The 24442-nt window shown below is 51.1% G+C and overlaps 1 protein-coding gene across 2 annotated transcripts in view; it reads left to right on the top strand.

Annotated features, from left to right (window-relative positions):
• The window catches only part of LMF1 (lipase maturation factor 1), a 204128-nt gene extending 181515 nt beyond the window's left edge, over positions 1 to 22613 (top strand). Inside the window, exons 7-9 of one of the 2 annotated variants that reach the window (XM_075058539.1) lie at positions 831 to 1014; positions 11250 to 11362; positions 22288 to 22613. In XM_075058539.1, the coding sequence (XP_074914640.1) occupies positions 831 to 1014; positions 11250 to 11362; positions 22288 to 22462 (472 nt within the window). In that variant the 3' untranslated portion in view covers positions 22463 to 22613. The remainder of the gene's footprint in view (positions 1 to 830; positions 1015 to 11249; positions 11363 to 22287) is intronic. The other variant, XM_075058540.1, reaches the window with a different exon arrangement.
• Positions 22614 to 24442: the final 1829 nt, after the last annotated feature.

The following is a 24442-nucleotide window of genomic DNA, read 5'->3' as shown; positions in this document are numbered from 1 at the left end:
GGGTCCTGCTCTTTGCCGTGGCCAAGGCTCGAGCCGAAGCTCAGCGCTCCGTGACCAGCGGTGCTATGGGGAGAGCCAGGCTCGCAAAGGGGATGCTGGAGTGGTCCCAACTGGAAGCTGCTCTGCTGCTCCTGCAGCTGGAGGTCTCAGGGCCAGACCTCTGAAACGTCAAGGCAGGATTTCTGGGCGCAATCGCCTGTGAAACTCCCCCTGCAGATATCGTCAGTGGCCGTGCCATTAGGGCAGCCACACGTGCCAGTTACAAGCCTCTATTTTTGCACAGGGCGCATGCTAAAAACCTGGAGATGGAGCTATGTGTTGTGACAATCCTTCATCTCCGCTTTGTGGTGTCATCAGGAGCTTGTAGTCGGAGAGCTCTTGTATCATGGGAGTCATCAGAGTAACAGAAACAAAGGTTTTCTTCAGAAACATGGGACAAAGAAGTTGGTGCAGGTTGAAGATGCTCATGTGGGACTTGGGAGACACTCCTTATATTCTCTCAATGTCTTGGACAAGTGTTAGGCTCTGATCTAGAAAGATAGACCCATCGATTTCAGTAGGAATCATCTTTCGGGGCCATCGTCCCTCCTTGGACTGGCACAACTGCAGTGTGATAGAGGGGAGTGTGGGAGGGCATGGAAATTGAAATTTTCCCTATACTTTGCTGCCGGAGAGAGAAAAGTCTGCTGGACAGACAGGTTCTCTGTAGCGTGACCCATCACGATCCAACTCTACCACAAGGCCACTGACTCGTGTTGCCACGTTGTCTCTCATGAACTCGCAATTTTACATGACTTGAGACAAAAACAGTATTGTGTTGTGTCCCACAGCATTACCAAGGAGAGAACAGAAGTTGTCCTTCAGGGGACGTCCAGCCTGGATCCCAACGACCCCGCTGCTGTCTGGGAGGAGTATGACTTCAAATGCAAGCCTGGGGACTTGAAGAGGAGGCCATGCTTTATAAGCCCCTACCACTACCGCCTGGACTGGCTGATGTGGTTTGCTGCCTTCCAGGTACGTGCCTTTTGGGTGTCTTGAGACTTGGGTGTCCCTGGACCAGGAAAAACAACTTATATGAATTTACTGTGTGCTGGTGCAGGCGAGGGGATATTTGAAGCCCCAGCTAAGTTAATTACGTTAAAAAAAAAAAAAAAAGGTTGTATTCCTAAAGGATGTCTGCTGCTAGTGTAATGAAACTCTTGGAAATTTTATATGAGGCTTTTTAATTGTTTCTCAGCCACAACAAGAGTTAAAGACATTGAGAAAGCTCCCGGACTGCACCTGCCCCTGGGGAAGCGGTGGCACAGCGGGGCAGAACCTCGCAGGGTGCCCAGGACTGGCCAGGGCTGGCAGCATCCCCAGCTGCCCGCTCCGCCGGCCAGCTTGAACCCTCATCCCTGCTGGGGACACCCCTGGGGACACCGGCCGCTGCTTTCCCTGCCTGCCTGCCTACCTATGGCCCTAGGGTCCCTCAAAATATTCTCCTCCTGTGGTATCAGCAAATAGGTGACAGCCGTAAATTACAAAAGAGGAGGGAAAACTTGTAAAATTAGTTATTTTGCATCTTTTAGCCTATTCTGCAAAACCTCATTCGTGTGAGCATGAGAACTTGGACCGGGTTTTACAGAGCTGGGGCTTACAGCAGCGGCATGAGATAAACCCATCTCAGACTATCACGGGCTTTCTCTTTGTTCCCGTATCCTCTCCCGGTGTATTCTCTTCCCTCGCTCCTCTCCCCCTGCCCCAAACTTCTCTGTTTGCTTTCTTTGTGGTATTTTCATTTAGGCGCCTTTTGGATTCCTCAGCGATGACATAACCATCGCTCTTTGGCTATGGTTTTATATTTACCCCGCTAGTTTTTGTGTGCTGGAATTTCATTTAATCTGCATTAGGTATGCTTATCCCTCAGCAAGCCGACAGCAAAGGTTAAAACTGAAGCCAGCAACGGTGCCCAGCGTTACATAAAGGTGCAGAAGGTTGAATGGGAGCTGTCGGTTTAAATCTGACTGTATTTTGGGAGGGCTCTAGCAGTGGAGGAGAAATCCAGCTTACCCAAGCGAAGGTTGCTTCTGAGATGAGAGAAAGACTGTTTGTGTCCAGGGCATGAAAGCTTTAAAATACCAAGTGCTCTCAGGTTTAAAACCAAAGGACAGGGCATAAATACCGATGCATCCCAGGCGAGCGCGGGCTGTGCCGGTGGCGAGAGATGCCGTCTCTCTGCAGAGCCGGGTCGGGTGCTGAGTGACCGGGATGTACGGGACAGCCCAGGGAGGAGGAGGAGGCAGAGGAAAAAAGCCTCTTTTGCATCTTTATTAGTAGTGTTTAATTCACTGGAAGGTTCCCCCGAGTGTTTCTGTTCGCCTGGGTGTGGGGGGCTGCTGGAGCGCGTGCCTGCCAAGGTGTCTGTCCGCACCGGCTGATTAACAGCAATTAGCATCGAGGGTCTCCTTGCGCTGGCAGGAGGAGGGTGCTCGTGTCCCGTGCCGGAGGTGTGTGTCAGCCCCAGACCGTGTCCGTCGCCTCCCTGCTGCAGTGGCTGCTGGTGGAGATGGGTCTGTTGCCCCTTCCCAGTCATCCCAGTTTGTGCATCCCGCGCCCACTGCAGCGGTCCCTCGTCCCCTCCTGGCGCTGGGGACTTTGCCGTGACCCCCCCGGTGCACACAGGTCTCCGTGAAGCAATTTCAGATCCTGCTTAGAAGAGGTATTAACAAAAGGTGCAGAAAGGAGGAAAAAAAAACCTTCTGAAAAGTGGGGATGTTTCTGATTGAAAACAACAGGAAGGCAAGTAGCCTAGGCATGGTAGCAAGCGTTTTCAAGTCTGGATGCTCAAGCATGTAAATACCTGCTTCAGCATGGAAGTAAATCCCATTTGGAGTGGCTGAATGTTTGTTTGAAAACTGTGAGCTGTATATTTGGTGCCAGCTGTCATCCCCAGGAAAGCTGGCTGTCCTGCCGTGCCCCCCGCGCTGCCGCAGCCGGGAGAAGTCGCCGTCGTTCGGATGTTGTTTAGACGTGACTCACGCAGAGCGGCAGAAAGGATGAGAAACCAGAAGTCGAAACCCCAGAAGAAATTTGTGAAGCCAGGCAAGTTTTGCAAACCCCATACAGTAGTTTACGGAGTCCATAAAACCAAGTTACTTCAGCCTCTGGATTAGATTTAATTTGTTTTTAAAAGTTCTGGATTTTTTCTACGCCACCGCTCGCAGTCTGCCCCATTGCTTGCCGAGCAGGCGGCCGCAGGGCTGGTTTTGCAGTTCGTTGGCGGTGGCCAGGTAAGGAGCTGACATATCCAGCTCTGACAGGCTGCAGAAAAGCCGGGGACTTGGGGAGAAGATATTTACCATCCCTTTGTGCTGCTCGTGACAGGTTCCTCTTTGCACCTCATCACCGCTTGACATATGATGCCTTCCTCCGCTCGGGGTTTCCTGCGAAACTTTCCACCTTGGCTATAGCTGCAGAATTCGCTTTGAAGAGCCGGAGCACGGGAGAGCCAGGCCCTTGGCACGGCTGGTGCGGGCCGGCATGGCCCTGGCGCAGGAACGGGAGGAGCTGTGGTGCTGCTTCACCTCTGAATTGCAATTTATTAGTTGACTGCCTCTTAATTACCGTTCCAGTAGTGCCATAATTATATGTAATGTAGCATGGCATTATTTTCCAGGAAACAATTTTCGTGATGTTAATTTTATTATCTAAATAGAATATGCCTTTTCACTTGTTTTCTAAATCCCCTCTTTGTTTTATATGTCTCGACATCCCGAGGGTGCTGTAGCTCTGAATTGAAGCCCTTCATTTAGTTCTGGCAGGGACATAACCCGTCCAGAAACATGTCTGCGTTGCTTCTTCCCGTCTGCAGAAGGGGAAAAACTCCCACGAACCAGCCGTGGCATGCGGAAACTTGTGCGACCCTTTTCAGTTGTTTCTCAGCAGCCGCCTCGGATGGGACCCCCTTCGCTCCATCGCCCAGCCGATAACCTGGTCGCCTGCGTGCAAAGTGGGCTGGGGTGATCTCAACAAAAATAACGTGTCTGTCGGTCGGTAGCTGATGTTCGAGTGTTTGTTGCTGAGGTTGATCGCTCCGGCTCACCTACCTCCATCGAAGCAATTTAAACCAAGGTCTGAGCCAACGTAATGCACATGCGCATTTTTAAGGGGAGCTACTGCTAATTGAAAAGAATGGCACGATGTGCTCCTTGCATTTGCAGATGCCACCAGGCTGTGAGCACAACAGAGGACGAGGTCTAAAAGCCCGGTGATCTTGCTGGTTTCGGTCCGAGCAGACAGGAGAGCGTGCGCGGTGCTGAGCACAGGCAGGACCCGTCGCCTGCCCCGGGATGGGATGGAGCAGAGCACCGTGCTCCGGGGAAGCCTCTTGGGCTCAGTGTGCAAGGATGAGCACGCTTACAAGAAGGCGATGTGAAAAGGCAAACACGATACCATGATAGGTGAGCAGGCGTTCGGCCGTGCGTGGTGTCACGCTCCCACCACGCTCAGCCGAGCACCCAGTTTGGGAAGGATGCAGCTGACTGGCAAGGGTGCAGAAGAGGGACCTGCAGAAAGAGCAGAGGTGCAGAAACCCTCTCCCACAGCAGCAGAACGAACAAATCTGCCTGGGCATCCCATTCTCAAAACAGGTTTGGAATAGGCGAAAACCTACTGCAAAGGGGAAAGCAGCAATCTGTTTTCTGTGTCCCTGCAGAGAAGGGAGGAAATAATGGATGAAATGGCAGAATATGATTTAATCCCAGGAAAATTCAGGTTAAGCATTAGAAAAATCTTTCACCCCTTGACACTTTATTGTGTTAGTGCAAAGACATCCTGTTTTTACAGAAGCTGCAGACAAATTGTTAAAGCTTTGTCTGTCGTCCAGCTACTGATGGCAATGCTTCTGTAATTATTTGACTTCTCGTTTATGATGGGCGTTTGTAGAAGGAGCCCAGCCATCACAACCCAAAACTGAGCTATGCTGTGCTGCATGTACAAAAAGCATTACAATTTTTGGCAGGCTGTGGGTGGATTCAGCATCGTTAATAAATAGCAACCAGAAAACAAAATGCTGCTCATAGTTTTGGGGCTTCAAGTTGGACACTTTTCCTGGTAGCAGGATGTCTTGGACTTTACAAAAGCCAGTTGTTTATCGTACCAAAGATTTGTTCTTCACCAGTGGGCAGCAGTGGAAAGCCTTCAGCACTCTGAATAAAGAAAAAATCAAAGGGAAGGCTTTTTCCCTCCTTACTATGGCTTGAAGGTTGTTTATTCTGTTTGGGGACTGCATTTGGCCAACGCGAAGACACGCTCTTGGTGCTTACCAAATAATAACTACTCAAAAAATAACAAATCTAATGCCCTCTTCATATTGTTTTTTAAAGCCCAGTGTCTTGTTGCATTGCACCTTGAAGCTGCTCCAAAAGTCTCTGAGTGTCGGCGCTGGCACAGAAGCGGCTCAGACTGGTGGCCCGTTGTCGCTGTGTCCTACAGGGTCTGCACACTGTCAGCAAACCCGCCGCAGAGCAGCGTTTGTGATGCACTGAGAAGCAGCGTGTGTTTTCCAGATACGATGTGTAAGTTTACGGATAAACTTCAGCTGCCTTCGTAAGAGAAGAGGGAAACTTCAGCAACGGGATTGATGCTCCGAGGGTCTTCCCTGGGTGGTAACAGGGGGTCGTGACGGAGACTTCGCGTTATCACACACGAACTGGAAGAGCTGAGAAAATGTAACCTTATTTATAGAGAAGGCAGATTAATATTTTTTGTGAAATATTTTACTCGAGCCTCTGTTATCTTGGTCTTCCAGACAGAAGGTGCTTACAGGAAAAAGCTGCATGGCAGCAGAATGGAGGAGGAGGTGTGTGTAACGTAATAAAACCTAAACCTCATGTGCAGTGTACTAAGCACAGCCTTTTACATTTCCTTTCTTCCCTCTTCTAAAAATACAGGCCTCAATTCACTTCCATTTTCCATTGCAGCATTCATACATTTTGGTCCATGTTCAGCATGTAAGAATTTTATTTTCTTCTTTTAACTGTGATTACTTGTCTCCCTGTGAATATGAATAATTTCAAACCCCCAAGCTGCATTTAGACAAACTGCAGGCTGGATCACGGGCAGACTCACCTCTGGTAGTAATACTGTGATGGAAGTGCCCAGAAACCCAAATAAGACTGATAGCCTATCGTGCCGTGGACTGTTTAAATACAGAGTAAGACCTTGTCTATGCAGGGAATGATTATTGTCTGCAGTGGCTATTGTATCTCCCTGTCTAGACTCTATTCTGGAACAAAGTGACTTTTCTTTCCAAATACAGAGGTGATACGGGAGCGATGCCAGGTGCACGATTTCCCTGTATAGGCAAGATCGAAGAGCCGGTTCCCAAAGTCTTGCTCCGCCTTTTATTCCTCGGCTCGGACCTGCCGCGCTCTGCACCGCACCAGCCTCCTCCGGGGACCTGCTGCTTTCCCAAGCATTTTCTAATAGGATGGGCTAAGGGATGGCTTTTAGTGAGGCTTGAGAAACTGCCCCCACTGAAATACTATACGTTGAGCCAGACCTGCAGAGAAACGGCTTGCCTCTCTGGGAAACTAGTAGAAAGAAGGGGATGTGGTTATTGGAGATAATGAGAAGTGATGCGACCTGACGTAGCCTTTGACCTTCCTTGGTTAAGTCGCTTGGGTAGCGGGATGGTAGCAAACGGCGGTGAGCTGGAATATTATAAAAAGGCAAATGGTTGCATTAGGAATGCCCTCTTTTCTGTGGGACATGGATTGTTTCTCCAGCTGATAGCGCAAGTTCTCTAAACGGCAACAGTTGAAGGCGCTCAGCTACAGAAGTGGAAACAGCAGTGGAAACAGCAATGTGAATATTGGGTGAAAATATCCAGGATGGTGGAGTTACTGCTTTACATCCCGCAGTGGGTAGGCTGTGACGTGAAAAATGCCCCTTACGACATAGCGCGGGAAATGTAAACCTCCCCTACCCCTCGGTCACCCGCCCTCGCACACCGAGGCCGATGTGAAACCGTGCAGGGCTCCCAACCATGTGAAATAATAATGCTGGGCTCCTGTGCCAAGTTTCCAGCTGTTTCCACATGTGCATCTCATACTTACCTCCTCCCGTGTGCCTGTGCCAGGACCGAGATTCAATAAAATGCCACACTAATCCACAGTCCTTTTTCATTAAATGACCAATTAAAGCTAGAGGAAAAGGGTTCTTATTATTATTATTTCAGTTGGGAACATGTTCCCTGTAGCGCCGGGTGGTTTTTATATGTATTTTTTGCGATGATTGTATTCTCTTCTACTTTGTTATCTCTGCAGAGTTTTGTCGCTACTGCGTCTGGTTTGCCCCCAGCTCCTCGCTGTTGCCTGACTTCGCAGTGATTTGGTTTTAAATTCTGTAAAGTTATTAAATACTTTTGTATACAAGTTAATGTATTCAAGGTGAGAATGCCGTGTTTATACACTGGTAGAGCATATAGGTGGAGAGGTCAGAGAATATAAACAGTTGGAGAGATGGCTCGGGGCAGCGTTGCTCCCGGGAGGTCGTGGTACCCCGGGGTGCGCAGCGATGTCCTCTTTGTTAGTCCACTGTGTTATACCTAAAACCTGATTTTCGGAGGTCTTGGGTGCTGGTACCAGCTGTAAGGACAGTTAAAGCTGATCTGGTTTGCTGGAGAGCTGCGCCCGTTGCATTTCTGTGGGTCTGCACGGACTGTCCGGGAACACAGAAAGGCTTCAGCTTTGTGGTGAAGGTAGCGTTGCTTTGGAAACCTTTCCCTCTGCCCGAGCTGCCGTTCTCAGGCATTTGAGTTGGGTTGATGATGGGGTTTTTGTCTGTTTAGGTTCCTTAGTTGCTTTCTATGCTAAAACAGAAAGAAAACTCTTAGAAGATAAAGGAGAGAGGCATGTCCCTCCTTTGGGGGGTCTGCACCTCCCCAGGGATGCTCTGTTCAGGGTCGGACAGCGAGCTGTGCAGCTCGGGGCACATTTCGACGTGCTCTGACCAGCCACTTGTAGCAGCAGGCTGTGCAGGTTACTGGTTCCCCAGTAATCCCAGCATGGGTATGGCATGGGCCCTGCGTGGCCCAAGGGGAGCTGCAGCCCCAGGTTTTGGAGGACAGGAGCCTGGTGTGGGAGTCTCGGTCGGTGCTCGTGTCTTGACGGCGGCGCAGGGTCAGTCCCCAGCTGCCTGTCTTTGTGCTCGGTGAAGATCCAAAACCTAAAGATGAACCCAGTGCGTGCATGCATGCCCACCTTAAAGCAATATGTGCATCTGTCCTGGCTTTTTTATTAATCCACTGGATGGTTCAAGGTCTGACTCTCCTGTTTCGCACGCTCAGAGCTGGCAAAAGCAGAGCGCAGCGCCAGGCGAATCCCTCCCATCCTGACGGTCGCAGCTCTGCAAACAGCGTTTGGGTCTGGGTCTCACTGCATCCACAGACAGAGGAACTGTCACCTTCCCACCTTGTGGTGTGATCCTTCCCTGGACGCAGCCCAGATCTCCTGGACTCTTTTTTTTTTCCTCCCTTTGCCACCATATCACTTTACAGAGTAATGAGTTAAACAGCGCGGTCGTTAGTGCAGCTCGGCTCCTGCGTGCTCCGAGCATCGGCGGCGTGCGATATCTAAGCCTTCGTGCTGGGGGGAGCGTGGGGGGCTGCACCGGGTGGAAATTTCTCACCGCAGACTTTGCTGGGGCCAGACATGTTGTAAATTTTACAAGAAAAACACTTTACAAACCAGAAGTCCAACTCTCATGCGCATGGAGCTGCTAATTAACAATTTGGAGACCATGTGAGCCAGAGAGCCGATTCCACTGTTACAGAGCCCTCCCAGTTTTGAATCAGGCTTTGAAGATTTGGGGTCCTCCATAAAGCTCTAGCTCCAGGAGTCTGGTGATTTCTGTTTCTGTTCTTCTCCGGCCTCTCCCCAGCTCGCACACAGAACCCTCACACCTCCCAGACCCTCCTAGAAATGACGCTTAAAATCACACAGAGCGCTTTAAAACGGGCTCTCCAGGGAGGCACAAGATGCTGAAGGTCTGACTCGCGATATTTGATCGTCTGCAATTGCTGTCGCACCTCTCGGGAGGTCCCTGCTCGCGGCCAAGGATTCCCCGGGCTGCAGGTCTCAGCGTGGCACCCCCCGTCCCGAACATCTCGGGCATCGCGGAGCCCTTGGGGGGCACGGAGCTGCTGGGCTGGAAGTTTTGGCGTGAGTCACCCTGTGACGATGCAGTCAGGCCCTTGGCAGGGATGCTGCCGGCTTTTCCTGCAGCCCTGCCAGCCCTGGCAGGGTTATTGCGAGACTTGCAAGGTTTATGTTTAACATCTCGCGTGATGCCAAGCTCCCGGCTCCAGGGCTCGCCGCGGCTCCCCCTCCCAGACCGCTGCGTCGGGGCCGCGGTGGCCTCGGTCCTGCAGGGGCTGAGGTTGCCCTGTCCCAATCTTGAGAGCCGCCACCACCTCCTCTGCGCCGGGAAGGGGACCGGGAGATGGGAGGGAGGGGATGGCAGGGGGTGGCGGTGGAAGGAGGGGGGCGCCGGAGCTTAGATGGGGATTTGGGGTGGGCAGAGGATGGCGGGGGGCTGGTGGTGGGAAACATCCCTGGCTCCACCACCCATCCGTGCGCGGGTGAGGCAGGACGGAAGCAGGCGGATGGGGAGAGTAATCCTTTTTAAAAAGTTGTTGGCTTAAATAACTGTGGTTTTCCTCTAAATTGTGATGAGCACGGGTCAGAAACCCTGAGAGGTAGAGCTGCTGCTTGATGGGCCTTTCCCCGAGCGTTTGGTGTTTTCCATCTCGTTTCTCTCCTCTGTTTCCCTTAGCAACGGAAATAACAAACTTTACCATTAGAAAAGATTTGCCGAGTAACTTTGCCTTGATGTTCTGCATTAGTCACAGTCCTGCAGGTACAGCTGCTGGGTTTCGCTTTCCCACAGTGTCCCCTACTGCTTGCATTAAAAAATCCATTTAGGTACACATTAAAAAAGGAGGAAAAAAAAAATCTTAATGGAAGTATAAGGCACAAAAAGTCACAGAAGGGAAAATGGATTTTATGGAGCCTCAGCAAGAATCCCTGCGAAGAGCATGAGAAGCATGGATTCGTGGAGGGAGGTAAATGCAGAGTTGAGTTCTGCCACTGCAGCTTGGACTGCGGCTCCCGAGAGCTGGTCTGCTCCCTTGCAGCGGCTGCATGATTAAGGGTATGGCACAGGCACGGGATGTAAAGAGGACAGATTAGATTAAAGGAAATAAAGAAGAGAAAGGAATCAGGAATAGAAAAGTCACTTTCTTCTGTTTTCTCTCTGGTAAAACAACAGGGGAAAGCAGCCTGGTTTAAAATGATGGATGGATCGTCATTTCAAAATGTGACGTTACTGTTCCTCTGCAGAGCTTGCTGCTATAAGAAATGATTAAAATCAAGCGTTCGGGTGGCACAATAGGCAAGAACACCTCCAGCTATGGTAGATACACATAAAGTCAAAAAGAGATTTGTGATCTAAGGTGGAGGAGGAGCAGCAGGTGGTGGGTGTTGGGGAGAACCGGGGGTGGAGGGTGCTGTGTCCCCAGGGAAGGACGGGGTGTGAGCTACGCGTCTCCCTGAGCGGCAATGCACCGCGCTTTCCTGGCAGCACCAGTTGTAGGGTTGTTCCTGACACTGGGACAGAGCAGTGCCGCAGGCTCAACAGGGATGCAGGGCTGGCAGAAATGCCCCTCAGGCATCACACCTTGAGCAGAGGTCACTGTCCGGGCGAAGGTGGAGAGGCATCCCTGACCGTCACCTAGTCTCTAATCATCAGCTGGGCTGTGGTCGCTGGCCGTGGGCACGCTTTTCGCCCCTCTCAGCTGTGGTGTGAATTCCTTTGGGGATGCTTGAGATGGAGGATGCTACTTTGCAGTTGGGGCAGGCTGGGAGAGTGCACGTAGCCGTCCCAGCTCAGCTAACGAACGACTCATTAAACCTTTGCGACTTGCGCACCCTGGGTTGTGTCCGTACCCTCGGGGATGATTTCCAGACGAGACGAGCTCAGTGAAGCTCTCCCTGCTCCCCGCAGGTGCCAGGGGGTCTCGGTCTGGAGCTCAAGGTGTTGGATCCCACAGGATCTGTTCCCTGCAACGCCGGGAGATTCATCGTTTGCTACCCAAACCGGTTGCAATCTCTCCCCAGAGACCACACAGAAGTCTTTCATGCTAATAACACTACATGACAAGCCCAGCAATGCCTAATGTTTATATTTCTTATTCCTTTCCCAAGACCTATGAGCAGAATGAATGGATAATCCACTTGGCTGGGAAGCTGCTGGCCCAGGAGGAGGAGACCTTGTCCTTGATGGCCACGAACCCATTTGCGGGCCGAGCACCCCCCCGGTAAGCTTGGAGTTTTGCCGAGGGAGCTGGAAGTACCCGGGCTCCGTGTTGTTCCTATCTTGGACGTACACGCGTGGTTTCTGGTGACGGATTGGGGTTTGTATTTGATGGTACCCAGTGGTCTTTGAATAGGGTGGGTTTAATACAAGGACACCTTTAGATTTTTTGCCATTATCACTTGCGAGCTCAGATCAAAACTACCATTTCTACCGGCCTATTGAGGTATTTCAAAGACAAAACAGTCCGGCAGAAAGGATTGGGTTTGTGGACACTTGTCTTGGAATTGTTTGTGTTTTCAGTGAAGAGACAAAGCAAACATCAGCAAGCAAAAGGCACAGATGAAACCCTAAGGTTTTTTACAAAAGGAAATTTTTCACAAAAGTGTATTTTGTTGATGAAGTTATTTTTAGCTGAGAAAACATTTTAAGGGAATTTTGGATCAACTCAAGTAATATTATGCTCTTGCTAATATTTTCCATTTGAGGCTCTTAGGATGCACTGCAAACAAGGCTGAAAGTTCACAGCACCATGTGAAATGAACTTCCTCTTGAACCCTGCTGAAATTTTTCAGCTTTAGCGCAGTGCATCCCCCAAACTTTCTGAGGAGAGACTCCTTTTCCAGCCAAGACACTAAGAACTTCCACCTTTCACCAAACCGCTTCCTCGGAGATGGTTTACACATCCCAAGGTGGTATAAATGTGCAAACCCAAGATGGTTCATACTCTGAACTGAATGTATATAACCTGCAAAAAAACAGAGCAGAAGCACAGGTTGGAATACAACCACTGAGTTGCCCATCATCATATTTGAGTACTTCTAATAACCGCATTTCTGGGGTTCCCCAGGCACCCAACCCTGTCTCATAGTGCACAGACACCTTATCAGAGCATCAGTACAGGCTGATGGGAACATACTCCCTCCAAGTACAGGAGCCAAGACCTCTGTAAGAACAGTTATTTTGGGGTTTTTGCACATATTTTCATTTGAGAACCCGTTTTCCCATCGGTGCAGCATCACAGAGCGAGCCAGCGGGCACTCCTGGCAGGATGCTGCCCGTAGCCCAGAGACTCACAGCCGTACCGGAGTTCCCATAAATGATGGTTTATAGCTCAGGGCGCGTTATAGGGTGGTGTCACAGTTTGCTGGGTTACCCAAGCAGAGGATCTGTCACACACAAATAATGTCGCCTTGGCTCCGGTCCAGGAGGGCTCGCGGGGACCTCTGTTAATTATTGCTACAAAAGGCGTGCTGGGCTAGACCGGCACAGCCCTTGCCACAGACGGATCCAGCTTTAATAATGCGTACGGAGGGGTTTTAGCTCCGATGAGCTGCGCTGGGGTTGGCTTTCTGTGCGAGGAGCAGCGCGCTGATGCTGCGCATCATCTGGTCTCGCTCGGTGGTGTTGAGAGGAGCACGTGAAACCTCTTCGCTCTAGGTTGGGTTCCCATTTTGGCCGTGTTTTCTCTTAGTTTTTACGGACCTTCGTTTGACTGCACATGCATTTATCACCCAAAGTAGGGTCCGCAGCTTGTGACAGCGAGCTGGACCCCCCCGCCGCTCCCTGCCACCTCCTTTTTGGGGACTGCTCAGAAGACCCCATGGAGGTGGCACCTTTCTGATAGCACTTTTGCAACCCCTCACGTGGCGAAGGCGGTGGGTGCCTCAGTAGGGTGCTAACGAACGCCGGAGCTCACAGCGGGCAGAAAATCAGCCCAGCGACAGGGCTAGCCCACCGGGATCCAGCAGGAGCTGGGTCCGTCGGGAGCTCGTCGTGGAGATGGTGTTGGGGCATCATTTGCGAGGCTGAGCTGGAAGAGCGACCGGAGAACCTGCTTTGCGTTGGCTCCATCTCGGGTGGATTTATCAGCAGAGTCTCTCCAAACTTTGCTCATGTCCCCGAAGCTCAGTGCCATAAATTCACCGAGCGGCGTTCGTTGTGGGGTGTTCCTTTGCATTGCTTTTTTTTTAATTAAAAAAAAAAAAACAAAAAACAAAAAGAAAGAAAGTCAGACCTGAGTGTTGGCTGACCCCAGGGGTTTTAGCAGAACCTGGGACCTTTAGACACCGAGTCACCGGTTTGAATTAGGTGTCCCCTGGTGCCAGCAGCCAGAAGCCATGACCATCTGGTGGCTGCTGGCAATAAACGGCTCTCGCGGTTCACGGAGCGACAGAAGCATTTGATAATCCCAGAGCTGTTTATTACCACGTGTCCCCCAGTGCCATAAACATTGCTCCTGGTACTCACCGCGGCTGAGACTGAAAACAAGACACTGTAACAGATTAAAAAGCAAGAAAATGTATATCATGTCTTGCTGTCCAAGACTTTGCCACAGATGGGCTGCATCTCTTCTAAGCTTTCTGGCATGGGTGGTGTTCAAAAAAAATTAAAATAAGGTAGTTGAACACAGGAACTCATTTTAAAATGAAAATAATGAAGTGAGATGTGGCTAGGATAACACTACTTTGCTCCAGGTGGTGAATAGGTTTTTTTATTGTATTCTGTAACAGGTGAGGAAGTGAAATGTTCAGGAATTTAAAGCAAAACCAAAAGCAAATCTTTATCTTTGTTAGTTTTTATAGGATGACGATTGCAGAGCATACCGAGGAATACAAGCAGGTCCAATAAGTAATTACACAGCAGCGTGGATGCTGTGTTGAACACACGGTGCTATAGATCTTGTTGAACAGGGTCTTGATTCATGCGTTACCTTGGTTTAACCAAAGCACAGACTCTGTTTTCACTCTTTAGCAGCTAGTTTATAGTAGGAAAAGATCAGGATCCAGCACTGGTTTTATGTGTCAGCTGCCTTTGCTCTGGCATTAGCTTTGCTTTAAAAGTTTTTCATGGGTCTAGTGTATTTTTGGGTGGCGTAAAATAAAAATAACAATTTACAAATGCTCGTTTTGGCTCAGACCAAAACCCAACACCCCGTTTCACTCTGGATCCCAGGTTGTGGGTCACGTTTCGGGTTCTGGCGAGCCAAATCCAAACACCTGGGACATTGGCACCATTCGGATTTTTACCCAGGTGTGAAGGCGAGGGCTGGGGGCACAGGTGGGTGCTCACACCTCCCTGAGCTGGGGTGGTGGGCGCAGGGTCGGATCCTGCACTGCGCTCTCACGTCAGTCACCAATTCCTGTTGCTATTTACATTTCTTCGGTTATTCCTTGTTTGTTGTTAGCGCTTTCGCTGCGTAAGGGAACTGAAGTGACCGTTTGCCTTTTTTTTTTTTCCACTTCTTGTGCCCCATTCCGGTTCTGCTGGGTTTACACTGGTGGCGCTTGTGGCTCCGTCAGCTCCTTTTCACCCAACGTTACTTCTGCTCGGGCGGGCTCACCTGCTCGCTTTGGGTTTTTTTTCCTTTAAATTTCAAAACCACCATTTCTTTGTTTTATTTTAAACGTCCCCTTGTTGCACGTTGAAGCTCCCGGCGGGGCTGGCGACCCCCCTGCACCCCCAGCATGGCCAGAACCCGGGGGATTGATCCGTGCCCTCCAATCTGGGTGCAAGAAGTATAAGAAGAAGCAGTTAGCAGGATATCTTCTGGTTTTTTTATCTAGACCCCTTATTAACTGAGTGCTGGATGCGGGCATCCTCAGCGCTGACAGCCGCTTACAGCCAGCAATCATCTTTTTGTTATAATTTCATTTTAGTTGTGAAAAGCCTTAAATTTAAGCCTCAGCGGTAACACCTGGAAAGAAAAGATAATTCAGGGTGGCTGTAGCTGTGATAGTTTCCGAAGGACATCCCTGCACCCTCACCCGTGAGCCGGAGCCTGCCTGCGGCTGCTGCAAACCTTTAACGCACCTTCACTCCCACCTTCCAGCTAAGGATTGTGCCCACTGCGGCTCGGCTCCCTTCGGTAGCTCGGTGGAAAAAAAGCTAATTTTCCTCCCAAATTCCCCCGCGCCCCCCCCCCCCCCAGAGGGAATTTTGAGACTTAATTATTTTCATTCCCTGCTAGACTAAATAATTAGGGGAAGGGACTGTTTTCCATAAGAACATTACGCTCCATACTCCACGGAGTTTATTCTGTTAATGGAAACTCTACACCTTAAATAGCCAAGGGACTTTCAAAATGAGTTAATGCCTTCGAAATGAAATTTCTGAGACCAAAGTTTGTAGGTTTCTTTACAACTCTAGAAATTATAGTATTTTTTCAAGTGTGATAAACTTAAAATGAGAAACAGGTGACTGATTAAAAATGAGGGTATTGTTGAGCGCCCAGCCTAGCTGAGTGTGAAGCTTTACTTCAAGCACGGTGATGTTTGTGGAATGTAGATTTACAAAATATTATTGTGCAGCGGATAGTTCATAAAACACCAGCCGTCATAAATCTGAACGGTAGGGCTTTGGCTGAGAAATTAATAAGTGTTTAACGCACCGCCATGGAAACAGACTGCAACAATGAAAGAAAACAAAAATCAGATTTTGCCTACAGAAGGAGGAAAAAAAAAATCAGGTTTATTTTTGACTGAAGTGTTCGGTGTCTCTGATATTAAATCATGTTCACTTAAGGACTTTTATTCCAATTATAGTAGCACTTTGTTGAAAAAGCCCCAACACGTAGCTGAAGACCTGGATTTGTAGCGGTGGTGTTATTTATGGAGGCAGCACTTCCCATTTGATGCTACCTGGCTGCAGGAACTCAAGAAGAATATAGCGTTTGGTATTCTTTTTTTATTTGATTGCCCATTTATTTCCCATTTGCGTCACAGCTACTGGGCTTTATACGTGGGGGCACGTCGGGCTGGATTTTCAGGCCGTGTAAGTCACCATGGACCCTGGCAGAAGATGCAGGTGCTTTCCCGTGGGACCTGCGGAGACACACAACCCAAGCCGTGGGAAGGAGTTTGTCATATTTGCACGGTGTAGAAGCCACTTTGGGGGCTGCTCCCTTGGACACCCCGAAGATGGGTAAAGGTAATTCTGTGGCTATTGAAAGCAGTGCTGAGAGCAGGCAGGGAGTGTGGAGTTACTGGAAAAAACGGGCATCACTGGGATGTAGGTGGAAATGGCATTTCTGTTCTGCAAGGTCTCTCCCCAGAAGTCTTTAGAGGAGGCGGGAGCGGTGTTTATGGGCATGGGATGCTCCGTGGGGATGCGAGTCCCTCAGGGTTTGAACTTGGTGTTGCTGAATCCCAAGTGCCTCCTCTCACCCCGAGGCATTTCGCTGCCGGGACAAGTCTCCTTCCAAGTACCCATGTGATCCACGCAACTTGACGGTGTAAGGGAGCGATGTAAATCCGCAGAGTCCCCAAAGCCTTTCCCGCGAGCGCTGGTGTCTTCTGCCCAGAGAAGTAGAATATTTTGTATGGTTTTCCCACTGAAAAGCAGCTTTGCCAGCAATGAAACTGTCCTGGGAGGTGACAGGATTCTCAGAGGGGAAAAACTATAAACACGTTCTTTTGGCTTTCTCACTGGGTTTCGCCATGGTGAAATGTTTTATTGCAGTTTATTTCTTCTTTCCCTAGGTACTATGATTTAAAAGAAAATCTTTATCATCAACATTATAAGATTGATATTATCAGAATGAAATGATTGCACTGTCCTTAATGAAAGTTTAAGGGATTTTCTTTCAGTAAAAACAACCTCAGTCTTTCAGCATTGTCAGGGAGGGCAGAGCTCATCTCAGAGCATCGGGATTTCCCCCAGGGTGGGAAACGGGGTTTCCAGCCACCTCTCATAGCGGTGGCACGTGGGGCAGCTTCACCGTGGCCGGGACTGCGCCGCGTGTCCCGTGGCTGTGGGAGGCATCTCCCTTGGAAGGGCAGCTCCTGCCTTGGCTCCGTGGGGAGCATCGGCCGCGTCCCCATCACACCTGCGAAACGCTAAACTGAAACCCATACACTGGGTCTGTCCATGCTGAAAGCAATCCTGGCCAGTGCTGTGAGCCTTGGGGGGAGCCAGGTTTCCTTCTCCCAAGGTTTGCTCTGCCCTCGGTATAGATGCAGCCTCTGAGCCTCCCTTTCTAACCTGTCCGTGGGGGAATAAACCCATTTTCCCATCTCCCAAAAGAGTTTTGAGGATGCTCCGGCTCTGCAGGGCCAGACCTTGCAGGAGCCTTGGAGAAAGGGAAGTCAGCGGCGTTGAAAAACAACCCATAAAACTGCCCTTATTCTGCAAACTTGGGCCAAGATGAATTTACGATCCCTCCTGCTAACGGGGCTAGAATAAGCAAGAAAACCGATGATGGAGTCTCTGTTACTGTAATGAATTTGTACTTTCCACTGCCACTTGCTCCCTGATTTACAATGGAGTGGGGAACCTCGTGATAAAAAAAAACCCAACAACAACAAAAAAAAAACCCCAAATCGAAAAGACGCCCCGTGTTTTGGTTTCTTTCTTCCCTCTCCCACCCCGCCTTGCCCTGTCAGGCCATTAATTCTAACAGAAACCACCGGCTCTGGTTTTTTCCCTCGAACCCCTCAGCTGTTGCAGGGAGACAGCTGCACCCTCTGGAACTAATTACAGCTGTCTGGGAGATTTAGCCCTCCATCCCAACAACTCCAATATTGCTGCTAATTTTTAACACGTACAGTTGGAAGATGTCATAATAGGCTGATATATGATCGAATCTTAAAAGTGCTACAGCGCAGCTGCTACTGGGCATCTGGCGGGATGAATATATTGATTTAAAAAATAACGCTTATTATTTTTAGCCTTCCTGCCCTCCTCGAGGCTGTGGCTTTGCCCGATCCGGGTGGCGATGGAGAGCGGGTTCTTGCCCAGAAGGGTGGTGGTGGATGGGTCCCGGCATCCCATCCGGGGCGGTGGGTCCTTCTGGGCGGCTCAGTGGTCCTCCCTCTTCCAGCCTTCCGCACTGGGATCAGCGCTGTGGCTCTGCCAGCACCTCCCGGGCACCGCCGTGGGGCTCAGGAGAAGCTGTCAAAGGGGCCCTTCTGCCCCTTGTCCCTGTTGTTATAGCAGAGAGGGTTTTTCCTGGAGGAGAAACATCCGACTTGTTTTATTTGACCGTATCTTGTTTCCTGGCTTCTCAAGAGATTTTTTTGCCCTCGTGTGTCTTCTAAGGGACCTAACCTGGGCTCAGCTGGTTCAGCCTGATGCTCCTCCGGAGCATTTCCCTGCCTGGCTGCAATAGCTGGTGCCCGATGCTTCCCCGGGAGCCAGGAGGAGCTGCCGGCTTGTGTTCACTCAGTAAATCCTGGGAAACTGCTCACAGCCGGGATTGTCCTTCCTGACCTTTCTGAGTGTCTCTTCTGAGACATGAGTCTTGCTCATCCTTCTCCAAGTATGGGTGGCCACCTGTGGCCTTAGTCTCCTTTTAACGTAAACAAAGTCAGGGAGCTTCCCCATGACCTTCTTGAAGATGTTCCCATTTCTGCAGAGCAGCCAGCAAGGTTCACGTGTGCCGGCGGTTTCCTGCATCAGAGGAGGCTCAGAGACCTGTGGATCCCTTCCACCAGCCAGAAGGTCTCCGCCTGAGCCCCAGAGTTGCAAAAATCACAAGCAACTGCTGATAAGGTGATCTGTAGCTTGTAGCAGCTTCTTAATCTGCAGGCAACCACGCATGCGCGCGTCTCGCCTGAGTTACAAGCTGTCCAGGGCTCCAAGTGATGCTTGTAAACTCTGTGAGCCCTGAAATGATGGACTCCGGGGTGTTAATGCTTCTGCCCTGTTAGTGCAGGAGCGCGTTCGCTCCCCAAATCCCGAGAGGAGGGAGCGGGTCCAGCGAGGCAGTGCTGGAGAAGTTTGCAAATCCTGTAACTTCAGGACTGAGGCACCCAGGTAGATTATAAATACGGGGGTAGCTTGTAAACTCTATGAGCCCTGAAATGAGGGGCTCTGGTGAGTATTAAACTCTGCAGCTTTTACATCTGTGAGCCTTGCAAGGCAAGATTCCCATGGGTTCCAGGTTTTCCGCATTTCTCCCACAGCCCCTAACCCCGGGAAGGACGGCGAGGACGGCTGGCAGAGGGTCTGGGTGCTGCCATCGTATTTTGATGCTCAGAGGAATTCTGATGCTCGGAGGTATTCCCGCTGCAGTTTCTCCGTCCTGCAGCACACGTTGGCTGCTGCAGCCCTGTAAAGGCTCTTTGGTACCTCCGTTTACCAGAATGGAAACCTTCAAGTCTTGAATCCCAGGGAAGCGCCGGCGGTGCAGGACAGCGAAGAGCCGTGGGCTGTGGTGTGCCGGAGCTTTACAGCTCATCGCTGGGTGAGCGGTTCAGCTCGTGGAAGAGCTCAGCTCTGTGGAGTTTACAAAGTCCACAGCCCACGGAGCTGGGTGGGTTCCTCCTCCATGGATCTTGTTATCCTGACGTGGACCGTGCATCCCAACACTCCAGCTCAGGGCTCAGGTGGAGTGGGCTGGGAGCAGAGTGACCGCGGCTGGGACGAGAAGGTGGCTCAATTTAGAGGTCGGAGGGCTTGGGGGGGATTCTTCAGATTGATTTAGGCTCTGAACAGAAGAGCCTGAAACATAGTCAGATAGAAAGGCAAACTTTATGCCACAAAAATGCATCTTCAATTGCATGTGGTTGCTTTAATGCTCACACGGTTCTAGTTTTACATGCCAATCCCTTTGATAGCAAACATTTTAATAGACAGAGAACATATGGGAAAAATCATACCAAATCAGATGATAGATATTATTTAATCTGGGCAGGCAAGCCCATTCGAAAGGGACAAGGAAATTTTCATTCCAGAGGGGTTATAGGACAGTCTTTGAGGTTGGGGAGAAGGCGCTTCTGTGTCTGAGCAGAGACCTGGCATCTCCTGAGGTGTCCTAGGTCTGCCCTGGGAGCTCAGATAAGAGCTCTCTCTGCACTCTGCATCCCCTTCTAGAAAACGGGAACTTTACCAGATGGGGTTTGCAGATAGCTCCTTCAGTGTGGGGCACCCCGTTATACCCATATTGTGGGTGCACATGGAGACAGGTCCAGCTTGGTAGATGCTCTGCAATTGCTTAGTGAAGAAAAACCCCCAAAAGCCCTGGTGTGGCAGGTGGAGGGAGGCTTCGAGCAGCAGAGATTGACATAAAATCAGCCACTGAAGCTTTTTTAGGATATGTTTTTTGAATTCAAGAAAGCAGTCAAGGAGCACAGCTTGGAAATCTCTAACCATCCTGGACAGGAGCCTGCAGGCTACCTGGACCCGCAGGAACATTGCCATTCAGTAACGCTCTAATTATTAACAGGAAATTTTGTGCTCCTGCGAAGTAAACACTGTTGGGAGTAACAACACATCAGCCCCCGTTTGACTTTTACCAGCCTCAGAAAAGAGGCAGGGAGAGAGGGTGTAGAAATGGCCCCCACTGTAACGAAACCAGCAGCTGCAGGGCAGCATTTATGGTGATAAGAAGCAGGTTTGTGCACCCCGAGCCCCCAGCCAGGGCTGGGGCATTGCCCCCTCCTTTGCCCATTGACTTTCCCGTATTTGAGGGCTGGTACCTCGCTGCAGCCCCCCCGTCAGTGGGCAGCGAGGTGGGGTGCCAGGGCGGCCCGGGATGCTCTGCTGCGGAGCGGTACGGCATCGGGGGACACCTCCGTCCCCACGCTTCCCTTGGCACCCAGCCCTTACCCCTTGTTTAAATTAGAGCTGTCCCAGGGCAGCTTCGAATGCATTACTCTGGGCTTCCTTGGATCCCCTCTTCGTCCTCAGCGGAGGGGGAAACATGGAGATACTTGTGTTTTCATTCCAGCCAGGAAACGATCAGAAAACAGATGATGATGCCGGTTGCTGCAAGTCAGCAGCGAGCGATGGGCGTGATGAACAGCTCCGCGTTAATGTGTTTTGTTGGGAGACTCATTTCTGTATTGCTCATCTGGGTACCCAGCAAGATTTAAATTGAGATGTCGAGATGTGATTGCAGTAGACCTTTTAACTGGGTGCAGTTTTATCCGTCATCTGCAATCTCCCCTGCTTCCCGTCGGAGTGCCGGTGTTACAAAGGTGGGCGCTAATGGCAAATATATAGGAGTCGTCCCTAATTATTTTAGCAGTAGGAAGGAACTTTACGGCTGCCCGAGGTGCAGCCCTGGGAGCGAGCAGCTGCGGGAGCGTGGTGCCCTGCTCAGTAGCAGGGTTTGTATTTTAGTAGTGAAGCAAAGCAGGTTTAAATGAGCATTGACATGACTTTGACATTTTTATATTGTGGGTTATTTTATGAACTTATCCAGCAAATGTGGCGATGCACTCTGCAAACAGGGACCACAACGCTGGAGGACCAGGGTGTTACTCCTTCTCTTGTCAGCATGCCCTACATCAAGCGGGACCAAACCTCCCGAACTGAGCGGCATGGTTAGCCTCCGAATGTGTTTCGCGACACTGATGAATGCTTCTTTCTGCACTGTTTTAAAATCTCCTTTTCTGTCAACTCCCAGGGCGGCCAGAAAACAGATGCGCTCGTAGCCCCGCTAATAAGCTGCGGAGCAGAAGGAGCAGCGGCTGGCTGGGGCAGAGGGATGCTGGGGGAGCTGGGGCGGGAGTCAGGCTCTGTACCTAAAAATCTCCCAGGCAGAAATACTCCATAGTTGCTCTAGAAAAGGAAAAAAAGAAAAAGTTCCTGCTTTTATTACTATTCTTTCAAACTTGGTTGTAGACAGGTGTGCGGAGCGTGCGGCGGCGGTGGGGAGCACACAGGGTGGGGGTATTAAAGCTTCTCTGCCTTGTGCATCGTTCCGAAATTGCATCAAGAGGAGCCCGGGAGCTCCCGGTGCTTCGCTCCAGCAGGGTTGGCTGCATCGCTGCCTCCGGCTGCGGGCACCCCAGGGGTGGATGGAGCACTGGGATGCGGGAGCTAGCCAGGCTGAGCAACCTTGAGCTGATTTCTCCATCCAGCTACAGAAAGGCTCAAAAATCCCACTCCCAGGGGACTGTAAATAGGGTCCGACACCTTTCTGCCTCCGCCCGGCAGTGGTACCAGCCCCTCCTGAGCAGGCTGTGCTTTGTTTCTCTGCAGGTGGATCCGAGGGGAACACTTCAAGTACAAATTCAGCCGACCTGGGGGAAAGCATGCCAGCGAGGGGAGGTGGTGGATTCGGAAGAGAATCGGCCCTTACTTCCCCCCCGTCAACCTCCAGGGCCTGAAGAAGTTTTACGAAGACAGGAATTGGCCGTACCCCGTGCGGGACTGATGGAGGAGGATGAGCAAGGTCAAGAGGGACCGGCTGGGGAAGAGGGAGAGCAGTCAGCTCCCTTACAAACCACATGTCTTGGCTCTGTCTGTATTTTTTGTCCATATCCTTGTTTACACATATTTTACAGAAGGTTCCCAGCCAACCTGTCCACCTGCTGTTGTGGTCTGGTTTTTCTCATCTTTCTGTTTCTTTCTGTTCATCCTTCTCGCCACGGCCTTGCCTGATGAATGATTTCTTTTGCCAAGCTGGAATTGTCATTTTCAGAAATTTCTGAATTGTCATTCAGAAATTGTCAGCTCTAGAATTTGGGAAAAAGGTGAACAAATACCGCGATTAGTTTTGGGTAGGTGTTGGTGTTGCTTTCCCCAACCCGTTGCATTGTGTGATGGCTGCAGAGGCACAAGGGGAGATTTCGGGGTGGTCTCCTGCCTCAGCCAGCGGCCCCTGAGGCTCACAGATTCCCTGGGGTCTGGCATCGGGCAGAGCAGCCGGGTCCTGCTCTGCAGCTGGCTCATGTGGAGGTGATGCTGGCCAGGCATGGAGCACCGCTCCTCCATCCCATCCCATCCCATCCCATCCCATCCCATCCCATCCCATCCCATCCCATCCCATCCCATCCCATCCCATCCCCATGTGCGCCGCCAGCACTGAGCCATCAAAACTGCTTTATTCCCAGCACAGCTGTCCCCACGCTGCCCTTGCTGTCGCCCTGAGAAGGGCCCGGTCGTCACCTTCTCACCGCAGGTTAATGACTGGGCTGAGCTATGTGTCCTGCCCGCCGGGCACGATCCGGCTGTCCCGCAGTTCATCCCCAGGGCAGCATGGCACGCCAGGGCTGGGCAATGCCCCCAGGCTGGGCAAAACACCCTGCGACCTCACTCGGAATTTCTCTTGTCCCTCCTGTTTGCTTTGGAGTCTCCCCTCATCTCGGTCTGTGTTTAAAATCACCCCAAATTGTCCCACCATGCGGGTTTTGCTCGGTGAGCCCAAATCACAGTGATGGGAGGGAAGCGAGAGCAAGAACGTGGATGGTGTCTGAAACAGCCAGCGACTGGCCGGGGTAGTTTATAATAATCGATTGCTTGTTGGCACATTCTGCTGCACACGTTTCTTCTTGCAGGGGGGGGAAAAAAAAAAAGATCAAAGCAACCTGTGTAACGCATAAAACCCCGTTGTATCAGGCTTGCCTGCAGAAAGCCGCAGGTTTACTGTGAAACCCGAAATAGCTCCTTGCTGGAGCTGCCGTGTGGGCTCTGTGACTCAGCCCCGAGGACAAGCGCAGCCCTGTGCGGCCGCTCCGTCCCACGTCCCATCGCTGCCGATGCTCGTGGGTCGCCCGGGCGGCAGCGGCCGGGTTGGAAAAGCGGCCGGAGTCAACAAGTCTGCCGCCAGCCCCACCGCCTTTAAACAGGTCTTGTTTTAAGGCCTGGCAGCGCAGACGCGCTGGGCTGAGCCTTCCTGTTTGCTTAACCTGGGATTTTTATAACTGCTGCTTTTTTGTCAGCGGCCCCGGGGGCTGAAATCCGCCTGTTTGGGGAGCTGGCGGAGTTTGGTGCCGGAGATGTCTGACCGGCCGGTGTTCGGGAGAAGCCGAGCATCCCGCGGGCACGGTCCAGCGCCGCCAGCGGCACGGCCACGCACCCAAGCCCGGGAGAAGAGCAGAAAGGGTCCTGCCGGGCTTTTCCCCCTGGCTTTTTGCAGTGACGTTCACCTTGGCCTCCCGGGGAGGAATTCCAGTGGCCAGAAAAGCTTACAATAAGGCTTTCACTTTTCCAGAGCGAATTCAGCCCAAGCCGCAAAGCGAAGGGAAAAGCGATGCTGTGTGCCGGGCTCGGGGCAGAGCCATCCTCCCCGGGGACCACCAACCCGGCGGAGACCAGTGGGCACCGCGGGAGGCAGAAGCGGTGGCCGTGTCTCTGCCCCCGTCCCCAGGGCTCATCCCCGGAGCCCATCCCCAAGCGAGATGTGCCAAAAGCA

Source organism: Buteo buteo, chromosome 27 (assembly GCF_964188355.1).
Source record: "Buteo buteo chromosome 27, bButBut1.hap1.1, whole genome shotgun sequence".
Classification (NCBI taxonomy): Eukaryota; Metazoa; Chordata; class Aves; order Accipitriformes; family Accipitridae; genus Buteo; species Buteo buteo.
This window is presented reverse-complemented; position numbering and strand designations above follow the sequence as displayed.